Source organism: Oncorhynchus masou, chromosome 8 (assembly GCF_036934945.1).
Source record: "Oncorhynchus masou masou isolate Uvic2021 chromosome 8, UVic_Omas_1.1, whole genome shotgun sequence".
In the NCBI taxonomy this organism is placed as follows: Eukaryota; Metazoa; Chordata; class Actinopteri; order Salmoniformes; family Salmonidae; genus Oncorhynchus; species Oncorhynchus masou.
Genome location: NC_088219.1, coordinates 33,465,117 through 33,484,463, shown reverse-complemented (window position 1 = coordinate 33,484,463; position 19,347 = coordinate 33,465,117). Strand labels below are relative to the sequence as shown.

The 19,347-nt window shown below is 45.1% G+C and overlaps 1 protein-coding gene across 3 annotated transcripts in view; it reads left to right on the top strand.

The window, feature by feature from the left end:
- Window positions 1-19,347, top strand: part of LOC135544554 (collagen alpha-1(XI) chain-like) — a 126,674-nt gene that overhangs the window by 36,246 nt on the left and 71,081 nt on the right. For all 3 annotated transcript variants that reach the window (XM_064972252.1, XM_064972251.1, XM_064972250.1), the window contains exons 3-4: window positions 13,617-13,830; window positions 15,287-15,449. In XM_064972252.1, the coding sequence (XP_064828324.1) occupies window positions 13,617-13,830; window positions 15,287-15,449 (377 nt within the window). The remainder of the gene's footprint in view (window positions 1-13,616; window positions 13,831-15,286; window positions 15,450-19,347) is intronic.

The following is a 19,347-nucleotide window of genomic DNA, read 5'->3' as shown; positions in this document are numbered from 1 at the left end:
GGGCTTTGACTCAGATGAACTCGGTCCTAGTCAATAATAAAACATTTAAAAAACTACTGTAAAACACTGGTGTAATGTCCTAACCTGGCTGGGAAGTCCCTGACTGCAGTAAGACTCCCAAAAGACCTGTCTCTTTTCCTCCCACCTGTGCCATTCCTCTCATCCCCTCACACACCTCTGTTCCCCTTCCAACTAGCTACCCATTTTATTGGCCGTTGCGTCATGATGACATGATAGTGTACAGCACTGCAGATTAGGTGGGCCAAATGTGAAGACTCACCTACCGCTATAGACCCCACACACACACACACATAGATATCAAAGATGGTGCCGTACTGGATGGCCGCTGTTATGCAAGCTCCGACCCAACTTTGCTGTCTTGTGATTATTGTGTCGTTTAATTTGAGTCTATTTTCAGGTAACGTATCAGCTATTATTTCTTCCAACCGCCAAGAACTCTTGAACATCAGATCGCCAGTTTATTACCCCAATTCGGGCTTCTACTTCGACTCATCTGCCCAGGGCTCTCTGTAATTCTAACCCAATTTTTCGGGCTTCCCAAGAGGAAACGCTGGCGTTACAGAGGCAAGAGAGGGGGGGGGGATCCTGTTGAGATTAAGGCGGAGGGAAAACTGGCCACCTCTTCCCTCCATTCTACTGGCCCCTTGTGGACACTTAATAATAAGATGGATGACCTCCGATCGCGGATTCGCTACCAACGGGACTCTCGGAATTGCAATATTCTTTGCTTTTCAGAAACACATATTTTCTGTATTTAGTATGCTTACTTACTTACTTACTTTGTTGTGTATTTTTTCTTCGTATTTCTCGTGTGCTTTTTTTGAGTAATACATATTATTATAATAATATTATTAATAATATTATTTACTGCAATGTTGGGGTTAGAGCTGGCAAGAAAGGCATTTCACTGTACTTGTGTGTGCGACATTAAAACTTTCAACTTTCAACTTGAAACACGCACGCCATGCGTGCTTCAAGTCTCTCACCGCCACCTCTCCCACGATCTCTCTGTGCTTCATGCACCATAATTCACTTCAGTAAGCCTCAGCTCTGGTGGAGTGTTTGGATTGAACTTTAGCCAAACTCTATAGACCTGTCAGGTTGTGGTTTTTTCAAGCCTGTTGGCCTTACAAGTTTCAAGTTTTAATGTCACGTGCGCAAGTACAGTGAAATGATTATGACTATTGTTGAGTGGCTGATATTTCTACTCCAACGGCCAAGATCAGCTCTGTATAACACCATACCTCAGAACCAGAGGAGGCTGGTGGTGGTGGAGGAGGGGGGGGCTTATTGTAATGGCTGGAATGGAATAAATGGAACGGTATCAAACACATCAAACGTCTGGAAACCACATGTTTAACTAAATTCCTTTTATGCCATTCCAGCCATTACAATGAACCCGACCTCCTGTAGCTCCTCCCACCAGCCTCTTGTAGCTCCTCCCACCAGCCTCCTCAGCTCATAACACACGCAGACTCTCTCTCTCTCTCTCTCTCCCTCGATTTTTCTTTACAATCTTCCTCACGTCTGTTCCGTCTGTGTACATCTGCATTGAATCAAGATGGAGCTCGTTCTGTTTCTAATTCAGATACACTAAAAAAGAAAAGAAGAAAATGGGGGAAAAAAAGAAGAAGAGAGGGGCAGACCGTCATAGAGGCATACTAATTCTTCCATTTTGGAAACCTCAAGCTCACATTCAGTGGGAATCATACTCCAGTAAAAATGCCTAGGTCTGGAAGGGGTGGCAGGATGGAGAGAGAGGCAGAGAGGAGGGAGGAGCGGGTTCCACTCTTTCTTCCCTTCTATTGTGCTGACGTGGCTCTGGCTTACTGTTCTGTGGTCCACAGCAGCCCTCTCTTTCTATATCCTTGCTTTCTCCCTCTCTTTCTCTCCTCTTTTTTTCTCTTTGTCTTATACCCTCGCTCTCTCTTTCACTGCTGCTTTTTCATTACTTTGTACTTTCTTTTAGTCTGTTTTATATTTTCTTTCTCTTACTCTGGTGCATCCTGGTTACTGTCGATCAGAGAGATGTGCTAGCTAGCCAACATCTCTTCCTTTTGCATTCTGGGTTAGGCCGGCATATTTCTTTATTTATGAAAGTTGTCAAACAGTGCAGAACCGTCAAACTGTGTCACCCAGACAGAAGCCCAATTTCTCTGGAATGTGTTATTGAAAATTCCCAAGCATTTCAAGTGGTCGACTGAAAGAGCTGGAAAAAGTTTTTAATGTCACGTGCACAAGTACAGTAAAGTCCGTTTCTTGCAAGCTCTAAACAAGTGTGTGTGTGGGAGAGGGGAATCGGATTCGGCAGTAGGGGGCAGAGAGAGAAAATCCTCAAATCCCATTCTTGTGGGTTAAATTGACTGAAAATCCAGTTGGTTGACAGCCAAGTGTGTGAAGAATGTCTCCCTGATCACAGCATTTCTTTGAGCGGCCTAGAAGAGACCCTGAGGAGGCTTGGCCAAGCGGATGTTTGATCCACATCAAGGGTTTTCTTAAAGGCTTAATCCAGTGCTGAGTTCAGACACAATGCTCTCCAAACAAGTTCTGTTTACTTTGACAACAATATAGGGTCTAAAAGCTTAAACGTGGGCTTCTCTTCGGTTTACTTACAGCCTAATGAAATAGTCTCAAGCAACACTCTAGGAAGGACCAACCACAAACCTAACCCTTATATGAACTGTTACTCAGTAAAATTGTTGCGTGTTGTGTGTTACGGAACAACATCAGAAGCATAGTAGAACCTTTGAAAAATGCATTCCAGCCTCCCGGGTGGCGCAGTGGTCTACGGCACTGCATCGCAGCGCAAGCTATGCCACCAGAGACTCTGCTCTGTCGCAGCCGGCCGTGACCGGGAGGTCCATGGGGCGAAGCACAATTGGACTAGCGTTGTCCGGGTTAGGGAGGGTTTGGCCGGTAGGGATATCCTTGTCTCATCGCGCACCAGCGACTCCTGTGGCGGGCCGGGTACAGTGCGCGCTATCCAAGGTAGCCAGGTGCTACCGTGTTTCCTCCGACACATTGGTGCGGCTGGCTTCCGGGTTGGAGGCACGCTGTGTTAAGAAGCAGTGCGTCTTGGTTGGGTTGTGTTTCGGAGGATGCATGGCTTTTGACCTTCGTCTCTCCCAAGCCCGTACGGGAGTTGTAGCGATGAGACAAGATAGTAACTACTAACAACAATTGGATACCACAAAAAAAGGGGGGAAAAATGAAAAAATACTTTTAAGATTCCAGAATTTTAAGAAATGTAAAGTGCAGTGCCTTTGGAAAGTGCAGTGCCTTTGGAAAGTGCAGTACCTTTGGAAAGTATTCAGACCCCTTGACTTTTGCCACATTTCGTTACGTTACAGCGGATTCTAACATTGATTAAATACATAACTCATCAATCTACACACAATACCCCATAATGACAGAACAAAAACTGTTTTTTAGACATTTTTGCAAATGCTCCGAGACAGGATTGTGTCGAGGCATAGATCTGGGTAAGGGTAATAAAAAATGTCCGCAGCATTGAAGGTCCCCAAGAACACAGTGGCCTCCATCAATCTTAAATGGAAGATGCATGGAATCACCAAGACTCTTCCTGAAGCTGGCCTCCTGGTGAAACTGAGGAATCCGGGGGAGAAGAGCCTTGGTCAGGGGGGTGACCAAGAAGCCGATGGTCACTCTGATAGAGCTCCTGAGTTCCTCTGTGGAGATGGGAGAACCAGAAGGCAGCACTCCACCAATCAGGCCTTTATGGTAGAGTGGCCAGACGGAAGCCACTCCTCAGTAAAAAGCACATGACAGCCCACTTGGAGTTTGCCAAAATACACCTAAACACTCTCTGACCATGAGAAACAAGATTATCTGGCCTGATGAGAGGATGTCTTTCAGCAGCAGGGACTGTGAGACTAGTCAGGATTGAGGGAAAGATGAACGGAGAAAATTACAGAGAGATCCTTGATGAACACCTGCACTCTATAAAACAAAAAAAAAACATATATATATAGAACAATACAGTGCCACTGACACGGACCGTTACCAAAGCCTGTCGACTCTCCTTCTCCGTGGCCAACGTGAGTAAAACATTTAAATGTGTTAACCCTCGCAAGAGTGCCACCATTGTTCCTGCTGCCAAGAAAGCTATGGTAACTGAACTAAATGAGTATCGCCCCATTGCACTGACTTCTGTCATCATGAAGTGCTTTGAGTGACTAGTCAAGGAGCATTTCTACTCCACCCTACCTGACACCCTAGACCCACTCCAATTTGCTTTCCGCCCCAATAGGTCCACTGACGATGCAATCGCCATCACACTGCACACTGCCCTATCCCATCTGGACAAGAGGAATACCTATGTAAGAATGCAGTTAATTGACTACAGCTCAGCATTTAATGCCATAGTACCCTCCAAACTCGTCATTAAGCTCAGGCCCTGGGTCTCCACCCCCCCCCCCCCTTGTGCAACTGGTTCCTGGACTTTTTGATGAGCCACCCCCAGGTGGTGAAGGTAGGAAACAACATCTCCGCCCCGCTGATCCTCAACACTGGGGCCCCACAAGGGTGCATTCTTAGTCCTCTCCTGTACTCCCTGTTCATCCATGACTGCATGGCCATGCACGTCTCCAACTCAATTATCAACTCCGCAGACGACACTACAGTGGTAGGCTTGATTACCAACAACGAAAAGGGCCTACAGGGAGGAGGTGAGTTCTGTCGGAGTGTGGTGTCAGGAAAATAACCTCTCACTCAACATCAACAAAGCAAAAGGGATGTTTGTGAACTTCAGGAAATAGCAGAAGGCGCATTCGACATCGACGGGACAGTAGTGGAGAAGGTGGAAAGTTTAAGTTCCTCGGCGTACACATCACGGACAAACTGAAATGGTTCACCCACACAGACAGTGTGGTGAAGAATGTGCAACAGCGCCTCTTCAACCTCAGGAGGCTGAAGAAATTTGGCTTGTCGGGCTGTATCACCACCCGGTATGGCAACTGCACCCCCTCATCCGCAAGGCTCTCCAGAGGGTAGTGAGGTCTGCACAACGCACCACCGGGGGCAAACTACCTGCCCTCCAGGACACCTACACCACCCGATGTCACAGGAAGGCCAAAAAGATCATCAAGGACAACAACCACCCGAGCCACTGCCTGTTCACCCTGCTATCATCCAGAAGGTGAGGTCAGTACAGGTGCATCAAAGCTGGGGTCGAGAGGCCATCAGACTGTTAAACAGCCATCACTAACATAGAGAGGCTGCTGTCAACATACAGACTCAAATACTCTCTGGCCACTTTAATGAATTTACTTAATAAAGGTATCACTAGTCACACTAAATAATGGCACTTTATTTAATGTTTACATATCCTACATCACTCATCTCATATGTATATGCTGTTCTATACCATCTACTGCATCTTGCCTATTTGTATGTACATATTCTTATTCATCCATTTGTGTGTATAAGGTTGTCGTTGTGAATTTGTTAGATTACCTGTTAGATATTACTGCATTGTCGGAACTAGAAGCACAAGCATTTCGCTACACTCACACTAACATCTGCTAACCATGTGTATGTGACCAATAAAATTAGATTTGATTTATATATATATATATATATATATATATATATATATATATATATATACAGTATATATACAGTTGAAGTCGGAAGTTTACATTCACTTAGGTTGGAGTCATTAAAACTCATTTTTCAACCACTCCACAAATTTCTTGAAAACAAACTATAGTTTTGGCAAGTCGGTTAGGACATCTACTTTGTGCATGACACAGGTAATTTTTCCAACAATTGTTTACAGACAGATTATTTCAGTTATAATTCACTGTATCACAATTCCAGTGGGTCAGAAGGTTACATACACTAAGTTGACTGTGCCTTTAAACAGCTTGGAAAATTCCAGAAAATTATCTCATGACTTTAGAAGCTTCTGATAGTCTAATTGACATAATTTGAGTCAATTGGAGGTGTACCTGTGGATGTTTTTCAAGAAATGCCTTCAAACTCAGTGCCTCTTTGCATGACATCATGGGAAAATCAAAAGAAACCAGTCAAGACCTCAGAAAAAATGGTAGACCTGTAGTCTGGTTCATCCTTGGGAGCAATTTCCAAACGCCTGAAGGTACCACATTCATCTGTACAAACACTAGTATGAAAGTATAAACACTACTCAGCCGTCATACCGCACAGGAAGAAGACGCGTTCTGTCTCCTAGAGATGAACGTACTTTGGTGCAAAAAGTGCAAATCAATCCCAGAACAAGAGCTAAGGACCTTGTGAAGATGCTGGAGGAAACCGGTAAAAAAGCATCTATATCCACAGTAAACCGAGTCCTATATCGGCATAACCTGAAAAGCTGCTCAGTAAGGAAGAAGCCACTGTTCCAAAACCGCCATAAAAAAGCCAGACTATAGTTTGCAACTGCACATGGGGACAAAGATCGTACTTTTTGGAGAAATGTCCTCTGGTCTGATGAAACAAAAATATAACTTTTTGGCCGTAATGACCATCGTTATGTTTGGAGGAAAAAGGGGGAGGCTTGCAAGCCAAAGAACACCATCCCAACCGTGAAGCACTGGGTGGCAGCATCATGTTGTGGGGGTGTTTTGTTGCAGGAGGGACTGGTGCACTTCACAAAATAGATGGCATCATGAGGTAGGGAAATGACGTGGATATATTGAAGCAACATCTCAAGACATAAGTCAGGAAGTTAAAGCTTGGTTGCAAATAGGTCTTCCAAATGGACAAAGACCCCAAGCATACTTCCAAAGTTGTGGCAAAAGGGCTTAAGGACACCAAAGTCAACGTATTGGATTGGCCATCACAAAGCCCTGACCTCAATCCTATAGAACATTTGTGGGCAGAACTGAAAAAGCGTGCGCGAGTAGGAGGCCTACAAACCTGACTCAGTTACACCAGCTCTTTTAGGAGGAATGGGCCAAAATTCACCCAACTTATTGTGGGAAGCTTGTGAAAGGCTAACCAAAATGTTTGATTGAAGTCAAACAATTTAAAGGCAATGCTACAAAATACTAATTGAGTGTATGTAAACTTCTGACCCACTGGGAGTGTAATGAAAGAAATCAAAGCTGAAATAAATCATTATCTCTACTATTGTTCTGACATTTCACATTCTTCAACTAAAGTGGTGATCCTAACTGACCTAAGACAGAATTTTTACTAGTCAGGAATAGTGAAAAACTGAGTTTAAATGTATTTGGCTCAGGTGTATGTAAACTTCTGACTTCAACTGTGTGAAGAGAGAGAGAGAGCTAATATCTTCCTGAAGGCAGGAGTGACATCATTTGGTCCAGTTCCTTCTCTTTATACTACTAAGCTTTGGCTTTGGCTCTAAGCCTGATTTATTGTGACTTTGACATCCTGCAACGTCCCCAAGCACCCGTGCGCGCGCGCACACACACACACACACCCACACACACACACACACACACACACACACACACACACACACACACACACACACACACACACACACACACACACACACACACACACACACACACACACACACACACACACACACACACACACGTGCACATGCTGACTGATAATTACAGATCATCCAAATCATGTAATCAACAACACCTTTTGATTATGGAACATGTTGTCTCATACCCACATTTTACGATGGTGAGCTGTGAGCTGGAAAATAACGAGTGTAGACATGCTATAATTAAGTAAACACGTGGAAGAAGTGATTCATTATTAGCAGTCGGAGAGGCTGAAACAGAGAGCTTCTGTACTGTGGCGATTTCCCATCTTCTCATCGGGGGGATTGTAAATAGTCTGAAAGAACAGACCAACAGGACAGTTGGCTTTCTCAACATGTACATACCTCTACTGGTCAGACTACCAGTCATTTTCCAGAACGTTCCTGGATTCTTTAGAATTTTGGTGATTAAAAGGTCATCTATGGCCACTTTGAATTCATGTGAACATTACAGTTTTGAAAACATGGTTTGTCCCCCCAAAAAGTGGTCTCTGGCACGACTTACCCCGGGGTATTGTGTAAGTTGAGCGGCTGGACAGGGTACACATTTCTGTACTGAATGAAATATTACCACTCCCTTTTTAATACCGCGTTCATCTTTATTTCCCAAACACAATTCAACACAATCACAGTAGCTTTTGTGTGTGTTTTAATCATTTAAGCATCGTGTAAACACAGGCTTAATACCTAACAAACACTTTGTACTTTTTAAAACACTTTGAACATAGGCGCCCTGTTGTCATCCTCATACCCCAGCGATAAGGCATTGATCCCAGCGAAACACTTCAATTTGCGTAACTTGAACATGCCATTGTTCCAACCATTGTCTCAAATTACCCCATGGACATTGGTTAAACTTACATCAAGGCCAACATTTTCACTATATTATCCCACACAGCTACAAGGATGCACTTTCATGCTAGTTTTGTGCCCTCATACTGAAGCTTATAGAGTTCCCAACTGATGCATAGAACAATTTTTAAATGATCTGCTTTGGTTTAGATACAGACATCTAACACAATAAATTAATTTATTGGTGAAAATACGTTTTTTTTAATCTAACTTTCTTACCACTGTTTCCATGTGGTTTCTTTCTTCACAGACTCCATTAAATGATGACCTCTACCTAAATATTTGGTCAAATGATACATTTTGTGTATGGTTTCCCTAGAAACAAGGGTCGCTCAACTTACCCCACTCTCCCCTAATATACCCTCCCTTTGCAACCCTTTCTGTAGGTGTCTCTCTCTCACACTCAGTAGGGTTAGCCAGGGTGAGCAATTGGCAACATCAGTGAGCTACAAACTGTAAGGAAAGAGTGATGTAGTCCAACCACCACTCCCACACAGTGACATTTATCGCACAGTGGCTGGCTATGTCTTGGGATCCCTGCACATGGTCGGGGCTGTAGTAGCTGGGTGGTCTCTTCTCAATTCTTCACTCTCCTCTTTCTCTTCTTCTTCCTACCTTCTTCACTACTCACACTCCCCGGTTTGGAGGAGAAACAATGAGTGGCCCCCACACCCAAAGAGAAAGCAGTGATAGCCGTTTGGCTTAAAGAGAAGATGCAATGGCTTATGGACAAACTGAGGAAAGCCACGTCATCATTCCGCAACACTGATGTCAGTCTTTCTGTCTGTCTGACGAGAGTCCGATTGATTAATACGGATGTCCTACCTTTGCTTCTTAGAGGTGACTTGCTGCTCGTTACCGTCTAATCTTTCAACTGGACCCACCTACCTACCTCTTTCACCTCCTCTCTCTCTCTCTCTCTCTCTTTCTCACACACACACACACACACACACACACACACACACACACACACACACACACACACACACACACACACACACACACACACACACACACACACACACACACACACACACACACACACACACACACACACTTCGATTATGTACATTCCCTTAGTCAATCCATGTGTAGTGTTGTTCATTTCATGTTGAAGAGGGGTCTTATGAAGCCAGTGCTGAAAGGTAGACTCATTATCTCACTTTTACAAGCTGACCTACCTGGACGCAGAGCACACTAACTGACAGCTGGCAGAGCTAATCACTGCCCAGGCTCCCTCATTCCGCCCCCTGGGTCTGAGCTTTGAGTGTTTTTTTAGAAGTGCTGTACGGTTTGGGGGAAGGGTGAAAAAACTGAGATGGAAAGGAGAATGAGTGCAGAGCAGATGTGTGGAGTTAAACACAGAGGTATGCCAGCACAGTGAAACCGGAGACACAGTGGCAAACCAAACTGATCTCCCCTCTTTAACCAGAAACTACTGAATACAGCTATTAGCTACAGCACTTATCCAGCTGATCTGTGCCAGTATGGCCTAATTATAATCAGGCTATGCACCAATTAAACTGTCCTAAGTGGAGGAATTGCTCAAATGTAATGTTATTTTACTGACATTTTACTGTTACTTATACATTTACTTGACTAATTACCCATCACACTGATTGTATGCTGAAACAGGATGTAAGTTATCCACAGCGCCTGATTGGCTGGTTGGGGTGTCTGGGAGTCATCTGATTTGCTGTTTGGGGAGGGGGGTCAGTTTGGGGAGGGGGTCATGGAGTAATCTCAGAGAGCCTCTGTCTTTGAGGTCTTTTCCAGATTTTCCCTGTCTGACGCTGTAGGTAGGTGGCACTGCCAGGGTAAACCAGCCCGTTTGCCACCGTCTCCAGTACTGCGGCTGCTGCTACTTTTACCATTCCCACCACCACCCTCCTCTCTCTCAGACACGTTCACACACACATTCTGTCACACACGCTTACTGACAGGCCTGGCACCAGTTATCCTCATGGTGTGGAAAAATACCCAATTTTAGACAGCATTTGGGAACCAATCATTTGCTTTATAGTAAATCATTGCCAGTAGTTCTAGTCTCTCCCTCTTTTTCTCTTTCTCTCTTTCTCACACACACGCGCACACACACCGTTTTGTATTGCTATCCTTGTGTGGACCAAAGAATTGATTCCCATCCTAAATCCTATTTTCCCTCAACCCTAAATCTAACCCGAACCTGAACCTTAACCTAACCATTAACCCTAACCTTAACCCTAAGCCTAACCTTAACCCCGAACCCTAAATCTATACCTAACACTAACTCCTAACTGTAACCTCTAACCCTAACTCCTAAACCTAACTGTAACCTCTAACCCTAACTCCTAAACCTAACTGTAACCCCTAATCCTAAACCTTACCCCTAAGCCTAAAATAGCATTTTTCCTTGTGGTGACCGGCAAAATGTCTGGTACCCAGAAGGACAGTTAAACAAACACACACACACACCTATGCGTACAGTCTGCAGTAGGGGTCATCCAGTCCCATGGTGGCCCAGTGTGGGCGTCAGGGGGTCAGGAAGGAGGACGTTCCTCCTGAACACAGGTGCTTGTAATAACCATGTCTATTAACAGCCAAAGAGAGACAGGAGAATTGGCTCAGACATATGAAAATGTTCTCCCTTTCTCTCTCTCTTCCACTTTCCTTCCTCCTTTTCCTCTCCTCCTCCTGCCGCTAGTTGGATCCCTCTCATGGTGAAAGTGCTCTGAAGCCATGTCAGTCCCCACGGTAACGGCCGGGTGAAAGGTCCCTAGAGTTAAGGAGGAGAGGAGACGGTTCATAAACACAGCAGAGCTGAGAGCCAACTCCGTGCCAAGCGAACGGGAATGACTTTCAGCACAGTGACTGCATCCCCCGTCGTGTAACAGTGCCCTTTCGGGAAATAAAGAATTCTGTGTTTTTGTGTTAATAAGGAATGAGTCAACCCAGCCTTCTACATTCTCTCTGTCTCCCCCTTTCTCTTTCTCATCTCTTTTTGTCACCCTAAAACTATTCCGTCAGTCTGCGCGGCATGTAGCCTACCGGTTAAAACATCCGTCTGTGATGCTGTTGAGCAAGGCACTTAACCCGGATTTCTCCGGTAAGTCGCTCTGGATAAGAGCGTCTGCTGAATGATGTCAATGGACGTCTCATCGTTCCGCTCATGAGCGAGCGCTCCCGATGTTGCCGCACCCTGTGCTGCTCTCTTCCTCCTCCCCTCTCTTCTAGTTCTCTGCAGCTGAGCTAAGTGGTACAGGAATGCACCAGTGGCAAGTTGGCAACTCTTACTGTAGCCTGCTCTCACCTGCCTATCTCTCTTCTTCTTCTCGTGTCGTGCTCTGCTCTGCTTGGCTCTCAAAGCGCCTGCCACTCAAACTCAAGCGGCTGCTGCGAACTCTCCCTCTGAACCCAAGATAATTCCTCTGGAATGCACCGCCAAGGCGCGTGGACACCGCATGAAGATATTATACGCCTGTCTTTCTGTCTTTACTGAGGGAGGAAGAGAAACAGATAGAGCTCGAACGAGAGAGATTGACAGACAACAAGGAGAGAGAGAAAGTGGAGAAAAGAGAAAATGATGAGAACCAGACTTTTCCATCAGTGACTAGAGCTCCTTCCACTCCTCTCTTTCCTCGCCCCCCTCTCTCTCTCTCTCTCCAGTGACTTTCTGCTCCTTCCTAACCTCAGGCTCCAGAACCTACCCACTGCTCCGAAGTCACGGCGCCTTATCCACCGAAGCCCTCTGATTGGCTGTCTGTCTCAGAGACGCTTTAATGCTGAGTTTCCACGGTGACCACAGCCTGGGTTCCATTACTAGGGGAGGGGGTTAGGGCCTGTGAGGTGCTACAAAACCACAGCAACCACAGCCCCGGTTCTAGCTTCTCTTTACTGTCTGGTCCAAATGTTCTGGAAAGATCTTCCCTTCCCAGACTAGGAGCTATTAGTCTGGAGTTCCTTAAAGTGTCAGCTTAGAAAATAAATGGAGAGATGTGTCCAACTCTATAGGACTATTTTACTTCTCAACTGCAGAATTTACTAACCTCAGCCTCAGTCTAAATGAGCAAATATATCCCCCTGCCCAAAATATGCTAGTTTAGTAGTACTCCTTAAATTTCGCTCCACTCTCAGATTCTGCTTTTGTAGTTAGAAACCCACTCTGCTAAAACAACTGACATGCTAAGACTTCATTCAGTCATGATGGTTAATCATGCAGGCTGCTTCTCTCATTTCCCCTTCAAACAAAAGCAGCTCTCTAGTTGTGGGAGCGGTGACTGAACTAAACATGACTGTGTATGTGAGGGCCCCACAGCAAGCAAGCAAGCAAGCAAGCAAGCAAACCCCCCCTTGTTGGTGGGCTGAGATTGTCCCACAAGGCCTTGCTCTTGGGCCATATGTCTCACAGATGTGGTTGGCGTTCACAAAATGGAGGGAGAGGTTAAACTAGGCGTGCAGATGGGGTGATGGAGGGAGGGATGAAGGTAAGTGGGAGGCGGGTGCTCCTCAAGAGGGTGAGAGTTCCCCCCCTTTTTTTCACTTTTGTCTATCCCATGTGTTTTGTTGTACTGTAAATACTCCTTTAGTCCCTCTTGCTCCCCGTCTCAGTCGCTATGTCTGGTGTATGGATCAGGTCTTGGAGAGGAGGAGAGGGGTTTGGGAAAGTGTTTTCGACAGCCACCCAGGGACCACATGCTCTTCTCATTACCGTGTACTCCTTCCTGTCCTTCTCTCTCTCTCTCTCTCTCTCTCTCTCTCTCTCTCTCTCTCTCTCTCTCTCTCTCTCTCTCTCTCTCTCTCTCTCTCTCTCTTCCAGACTTATCTCCATCCCTCCCATCTCTGTGATGTATCTGGGCAGTGGTGGAGGGTTGGAGAGAGCTCTTGTTTGCTTTAGACGCTCCAAGACGTTGTTACGATGTCTCCCCGGTCTCCTCTGTCCCAGACTTTGTCGTCTCCTCTGTCCCGTGTACATCATCCTCCCCTGTTTCCTCTGTCTGGTTCAGTACATTGCCATTTCTGGACTGTGTGCCTTTGAAGGTTTACGATAGTACAGTTTCAGTGCAGCGCACCATTTTATTGATGGACTGTACATTTGGATTTGACTTAGAGTTGCTCTCTTGAAAACAAGGCTTTTCATGAAACCCAGGCAGGTGTGTGGTCCTCTGTCTCTCCATTTTCAGCATGTTACACGAACTGGTGTATTATAACCTCCCTCTCGCTCTCCCTCCTTCTCTCTCTCTCCCCCCCCCCCCAGCTGACGTGTTCCCTGAGGACTTCTCCATCCTGGCTACGGTGAAGCCTAAGAAGGGCTCCCAGTCCTTCCTCTTGTCTGTGTATAACGAGCAGGGCATCCAGCAGCTGGGGGTAGAGGTGGGACGCTCCCCTGTCTTCCTGTATGAGGACCACACAGGCAAACCCAGCCCAGAGGACTACCCTCTCTTCAGAGGACTCAACCTGGCTGACGGAAAGTACGTATTACATCAGTATTAGTATGTTCACCTGTCTAATATTTTGACATATAATACCCTAAAGTTCTACTGTACTGTTTAGCACTCTATGTGAAAGTACCCCCCCACCCCCACCCCCTTCGTAGGACACAACCTAGCCAACGGAAAGTAGGCTCACCTCATTCCACACATAGTATTAATATGTCATTAGATAGTAAACTGATATCATTACATAGTACACTATAGTACTTCATAGTCAAACTATCCCCTCTTCAGAGGACTCAACCTGGCCAACCTGGCAGGTTAACCTTGTCTGATACCATACCATACAATAAAAGTAAACATATTAGGCCTGCTGCATACTTTATTACTGTGCCTAAATCAAATCCAATTACATTTGAGTGGTCGTGTACACATACACTGAGTGTACAAAACATTATGAACACCTACCTGCTCTTTTCATGACATAGACTGAACAGGGGAATCCAGCTGGAAGCTATGATCCCTTATTGATGTCACTTATTAAATCCACTTCAATCAGTGTAGATGAAGCCTCTAGACAATTGAGTCATGGATTGTGTACTGTATGTGTAGCTTTCAAAGGGTGAATGGGCAAGACAAAAGATTGACGTGCCTTTGAGCGGGGTTATGGTAGTAGGTGCCAGGCGCACCAGTTTGTGTCAAGAACTGCAACGCTGCTTGGCTTTTCCACGCTCAACAGTTTTCTGTGTGTATCAAGAATGGTCCACCAGCCAAAGGACATCCAGCCAACTTGAGACAGCTGGATTATATCACACTAGCCCCTGTTATTATATGATATCATAATAAGATTCACACCGGTTAGCAGACACTGTTATCCGAAGCGACTCACAGTCACGTGTGCATACATTTTTACATACAGTTGGTCCCTGGAATTGAACCTACTATCCTGGCGTTGCAAGTGCCATGCTCTACCAACGGAGCTACAGAGGACCACTGTAACAAACAAATGTGATGTGCTCTCAGTTTAGCTGCTTGCTTGCTTCTCTGTAATCAGAGCGCAGGTGTGTGTCGGCCTAGCTTTGACGAGTCTGGCAGGTGGAAACTTTGTGGAGATTTAGTTGTGTGCAGGTGCTCGGTCACACATGTTTATTATCCTGGTCTGCTGTCTGTCTGTGAAACACGTCATTTATTATCTAGCCGGGTCAACCTAGGTGGTTTGGATTATGAATAAAACACAACCTCTGCAGATGAACAATATCTGAGCGTTGGGTGCCTCAGTGGCCTCGGATGTGTAGGCATTAAACCCATCCATATCCTTGACCAAAAACGTCCTTATACCTCTGTATGGTTATAATATCAGCATATCACAAGTCCTACAGCCAGCAACTGTATCGTAGTGAAACGTGTGTGTGTGAGTCAACCCTTTGTCCATCTCAAAGTAGGTACAACTGTAGTGAAACGTGAGAGAGAGCTAACCTTCTGTCCCTCTTCCCAGGTGGCACCGAGTGGCCATCAGCGTTCACAAACAGAGCATCACCATCATCCTGGACTGTAAAAAGAAGACCACGCAGAAACTGTCCAGGAGCCCACACCCCATCATCGACACCAAAGGAATTGTGGTCTTCGGAACTAGAATACTCGATGAAGAAGTCTTTGAGGTAGGCCTTATGCTATCTTCTCCAAATGGCCCTTCGCCTTAGTACTATTGATTGACGGGGATATTGATTGATTTGTGATCTATAAGCCTTAAGTAGGCGTGAGGAGATCTGCGTCTCTGCCAGTTGGAGATCGTCATCTCTGCCAGTTGAAATGCTAGGAGGTTTTTAGTCTGGAGTTTCATTCTGGATTGTGTTATTAGGAAGATATATATGAGGTATTATGTGCAGTGTTGCTGTGAACACCTGTCTGGAACTACACAGCTGTGTATAGCTGTGTATGTAGTCTGAGTAACTGCCACCCCCCTCATCTCTCTATCTCTCTCTCTTCATTTCTCTCCATCTAAACTGTGTACACTAAGGGAGGCGTTAACAGTCAGATAGTGGAGATTTGGTTCACCTCCCCTCTTCCTCCCTTCCTCCTTCCCTCGTTCTTTAAGCTATGCTTTGTGGTTGGAGATGAGAGAGAGGTTGATGATTTGGAGATAAGTGACAGCCAGACCCTGGGGTTATCAAAGCTGGAGAGACCTAACAAGAATCACAGTATGAAACACTGCTGCTTTTGCCAGAGATGGAGATGGGAGAGAGATAAAAATGAAGTGGTGTGTTCTTTTTGAACATTTGATTGTTCATTTGTTTTATAAAGAAGTGGCGAAGGAAGGGAACTGTTGCTTATTGCTAATGTCAGCAGTGCTTTTGTTATTTTTTAAACTAAGGCCCGTGAAAAGGACAAAAGAAAAATGCGCACACACACACACACACACACACACACACACACACACACACACACACACACACACACACACACACACACACACACACACACACACACACACACACACACACACACACACACACACACACACACACACACACACATACCCTTCTAAATTGAAATCAAACACGCACCCCACAGTCTTTCTACTGTCACAGTGCTTGGTTAATCCATGTGCTTGTATAAAGAGGATTGGGGGCGAAGCGCTCCATAATAATTAAACACAGTCTGACTTTCTATTTTATTTATTTATTTAACCTTTATTTAACTAGGCGAGCCAGTTAAGAACAAATTCTTATTTTAAAATGTCGGCCTATCCCGTCCAGACCCTCCACTATCCCGGATGAATTGTGTGCTGCCCTATGGGACTCCTGATCACGGTTGGTTGTGATACAAACCAGGGTTTTGTCGTGACGCCTCTAGCACTGAGACGCAGTGCATTAGACCGTTGCCCCACTCGGGAGCTCTGACCGACGGGACTGATGCTGTTCCAACTCACCTCTGACCTCCACTGCTCTCTCTGGAGGACAACTATGACGTCACTCCTTCTGGATTCCCCTGGGCTTGGCGTGGAACGAGGGATAGGAGGATGTGGCATAAAACAGCTCATATGAGATGCACTTTATAATCTGTGTTTACACTTACTGCCCAATTCTGATCTGTTTTTCCACTAATTGGTCTTTTGACGAATCAGATCAGATTTTAGTCCAATAATTGTGCAAAAGATACAGATTGTGTTGCCTCGGTAAACAACTTCTAAGATCCACTTCATATAGTCCAAAGATACTTCACGTATTTGATTGATGAGTAGTTATATAGGGATAATAGTTTTGGTGTATGCTTTTTGTTAACCTGCGGTCTATGCTTTTCAACTGCTTTTCAACTGTTATCTTGACTGTTGTGTACATTCCATCTCAGGACAAGAAAATAACAAGCTGGCACTTAACAAACTTGTACGGGGCTATAACCAAGCAGGAAAACATACATCCAGAGGCTGTTTTTCTGCCTGCCGGAGATGTTAATCCCGCGTCATTTTGACACGTGATGCCCAACTTCCATCAACACGTCTCCATCGCCACCAGGAGCGATAAAGTCCTAGACTACTGTTATTCTATCCACAAGCAAGCATACAAGGCCCTCCCCCTGTCCGCCATTTGTCAAATCAGATCATTTATCCGTACTCCTTCTTCCTGTTGACAAGCAGAAGCTCAAACAGAAATGACTCGTGACAGTAGTGCTCTATAACTATGCAATGACTCTATAGCTCGATACTGTATCACTTACCCCTATACATATCTACCTCTATCGATCCAGTATCCCTGCACATTGTAAATATGGTGCTGGAACTGACCTTGTATATAGTATGCTGACCTACTTGATCGTGTTTTTCTTGTTTCTTATTTCTTATTTTGTGTGTTTTTGTTCTACCTTGTTATTTTTGTTGTATTACATTGTTATTGATTACTGCATTGTTGGGGTTAGAGCTGACGAGAAAGGCATTTCACTGTACTTGTGCATGTGACATTAAAACTTGGTCGTAAGTCACAAAAGACCCAGCACGCACCCCCTTAGCCTGGTATGTTTTTCGACAGAGAGAACATGTGTGTGTGTGTGTGTGTGTGTGTGTGTGTGTGCGCCCGCTCCTGGGTTTTTAATTCCTTCTTGTTGGAGCCTATAGGAGCCTTCCTAGTCAACACATATCACATCCAGCAACCCAAACAACCCAAACCCACAACAACAGCCTGACCGTTAACTTGGTAACAGAACAGGCGGACATTTTGTGAAAGATGTTTCAAACGTTCCCTCCCGATGCTGTGTGTCTGCCAGACCAGTTCGGAGACGGCACAGGCTTCTAGCACTCACAGAAAATGGAAAATATGCCACATAGTTTCCAAATTATGCTTCCCCCTCTCCCCTTTCTCTCCTTTACTTATTCTCTCTCTCCGTTCTCTCCCACACCCCCTGTTCACTTACTTGACTTGAGTCTGATGGGCTGCTAGAGGCTACGGCTTAAAGGTGGGTGAGCAGGAAAACAAGGGAAAACACATTTGATTTCAGTGGCAGGGCCATTTCATTCAATTGGTCAGATTCCTGTACATTTCCAGTTTCACATCTTGAGGAAAAATGTACTTACTATGACTGTGAAATGTGGCTGTCTCACCGAGCTATCTTAAAACGAACGCTCTGGATAAGAGCGTCTGCTGAATGTCTCAAATGTAAATGCAATCTTGTAAGGAGGCACGGAGAAAAAAAGACAGAGAGAAAGGGAGAGTTGAGAGAGATGTGGCGGGGGATCGGACAGAGGGGAGGGGGTTGGATTGGAATATAAAAACGTAAAAAAGAGAAGTCTGGCTCTCAGCATTTCCTTGAATATCGCCAGAAAGTTTCCCGAAATAGGCTTCTGTCACGATTTCTGACGCTAGGGATTTAGAAAGAGATCTATTTACCGTGAGAGAGAAGCAATAAAACATCAAAAAGAGAGAGAGAGATAGAGAGAAAGTGAAAGAGGTGGAAATAAAAAGAGAGCCAGAAAGAGCGACGAGAGAGTCTCTATCTAACCCCTACCTGTGATGTGTGAATAGAGGAATTATTATGAACAATAATGTTGTTGTCTGCCTGTGAGGCTTCCCAAGGAGGCGGAGCCTGCTCTGTACATACCGCTGTAAAGTGGCAGCTATGTTGGAGAGGTTTGTGGTTAGGTTGTTGACATTGACATGTTGTGGTTTGAGAGCGGGTGCTTATATTATGTTTAAGTGCCGTACCGTGTGTGACTGTGGCATTTCTGTGAGTGTATGGGTTTGCTAGTAGTACCGCTTACGAGGATACTGCATGGCATCATTTACAATGCCAATGTGATACAGTATCTAGCTATAGGGTCATTGCATAGTTATAGAGTATATGATGCTTCCCCCTCTCCCCTTTCTCTCCTTTACTTATTCTCTCTCCCCGTTCTCTCCCACACTCCCTGTTTCCTTACTTGACTTGAGTCTGATGGGCTGCTAGAGGTTACAGCTTAGAGGTGGGCGAGCAGGAAAACAAGGGAAAACACATTTGACGTTTTTCTTTGCTAGTAGTACTATGGGTTTGCTAGTTGTACTGTTTACGATGACATTGCAGGACATCGTT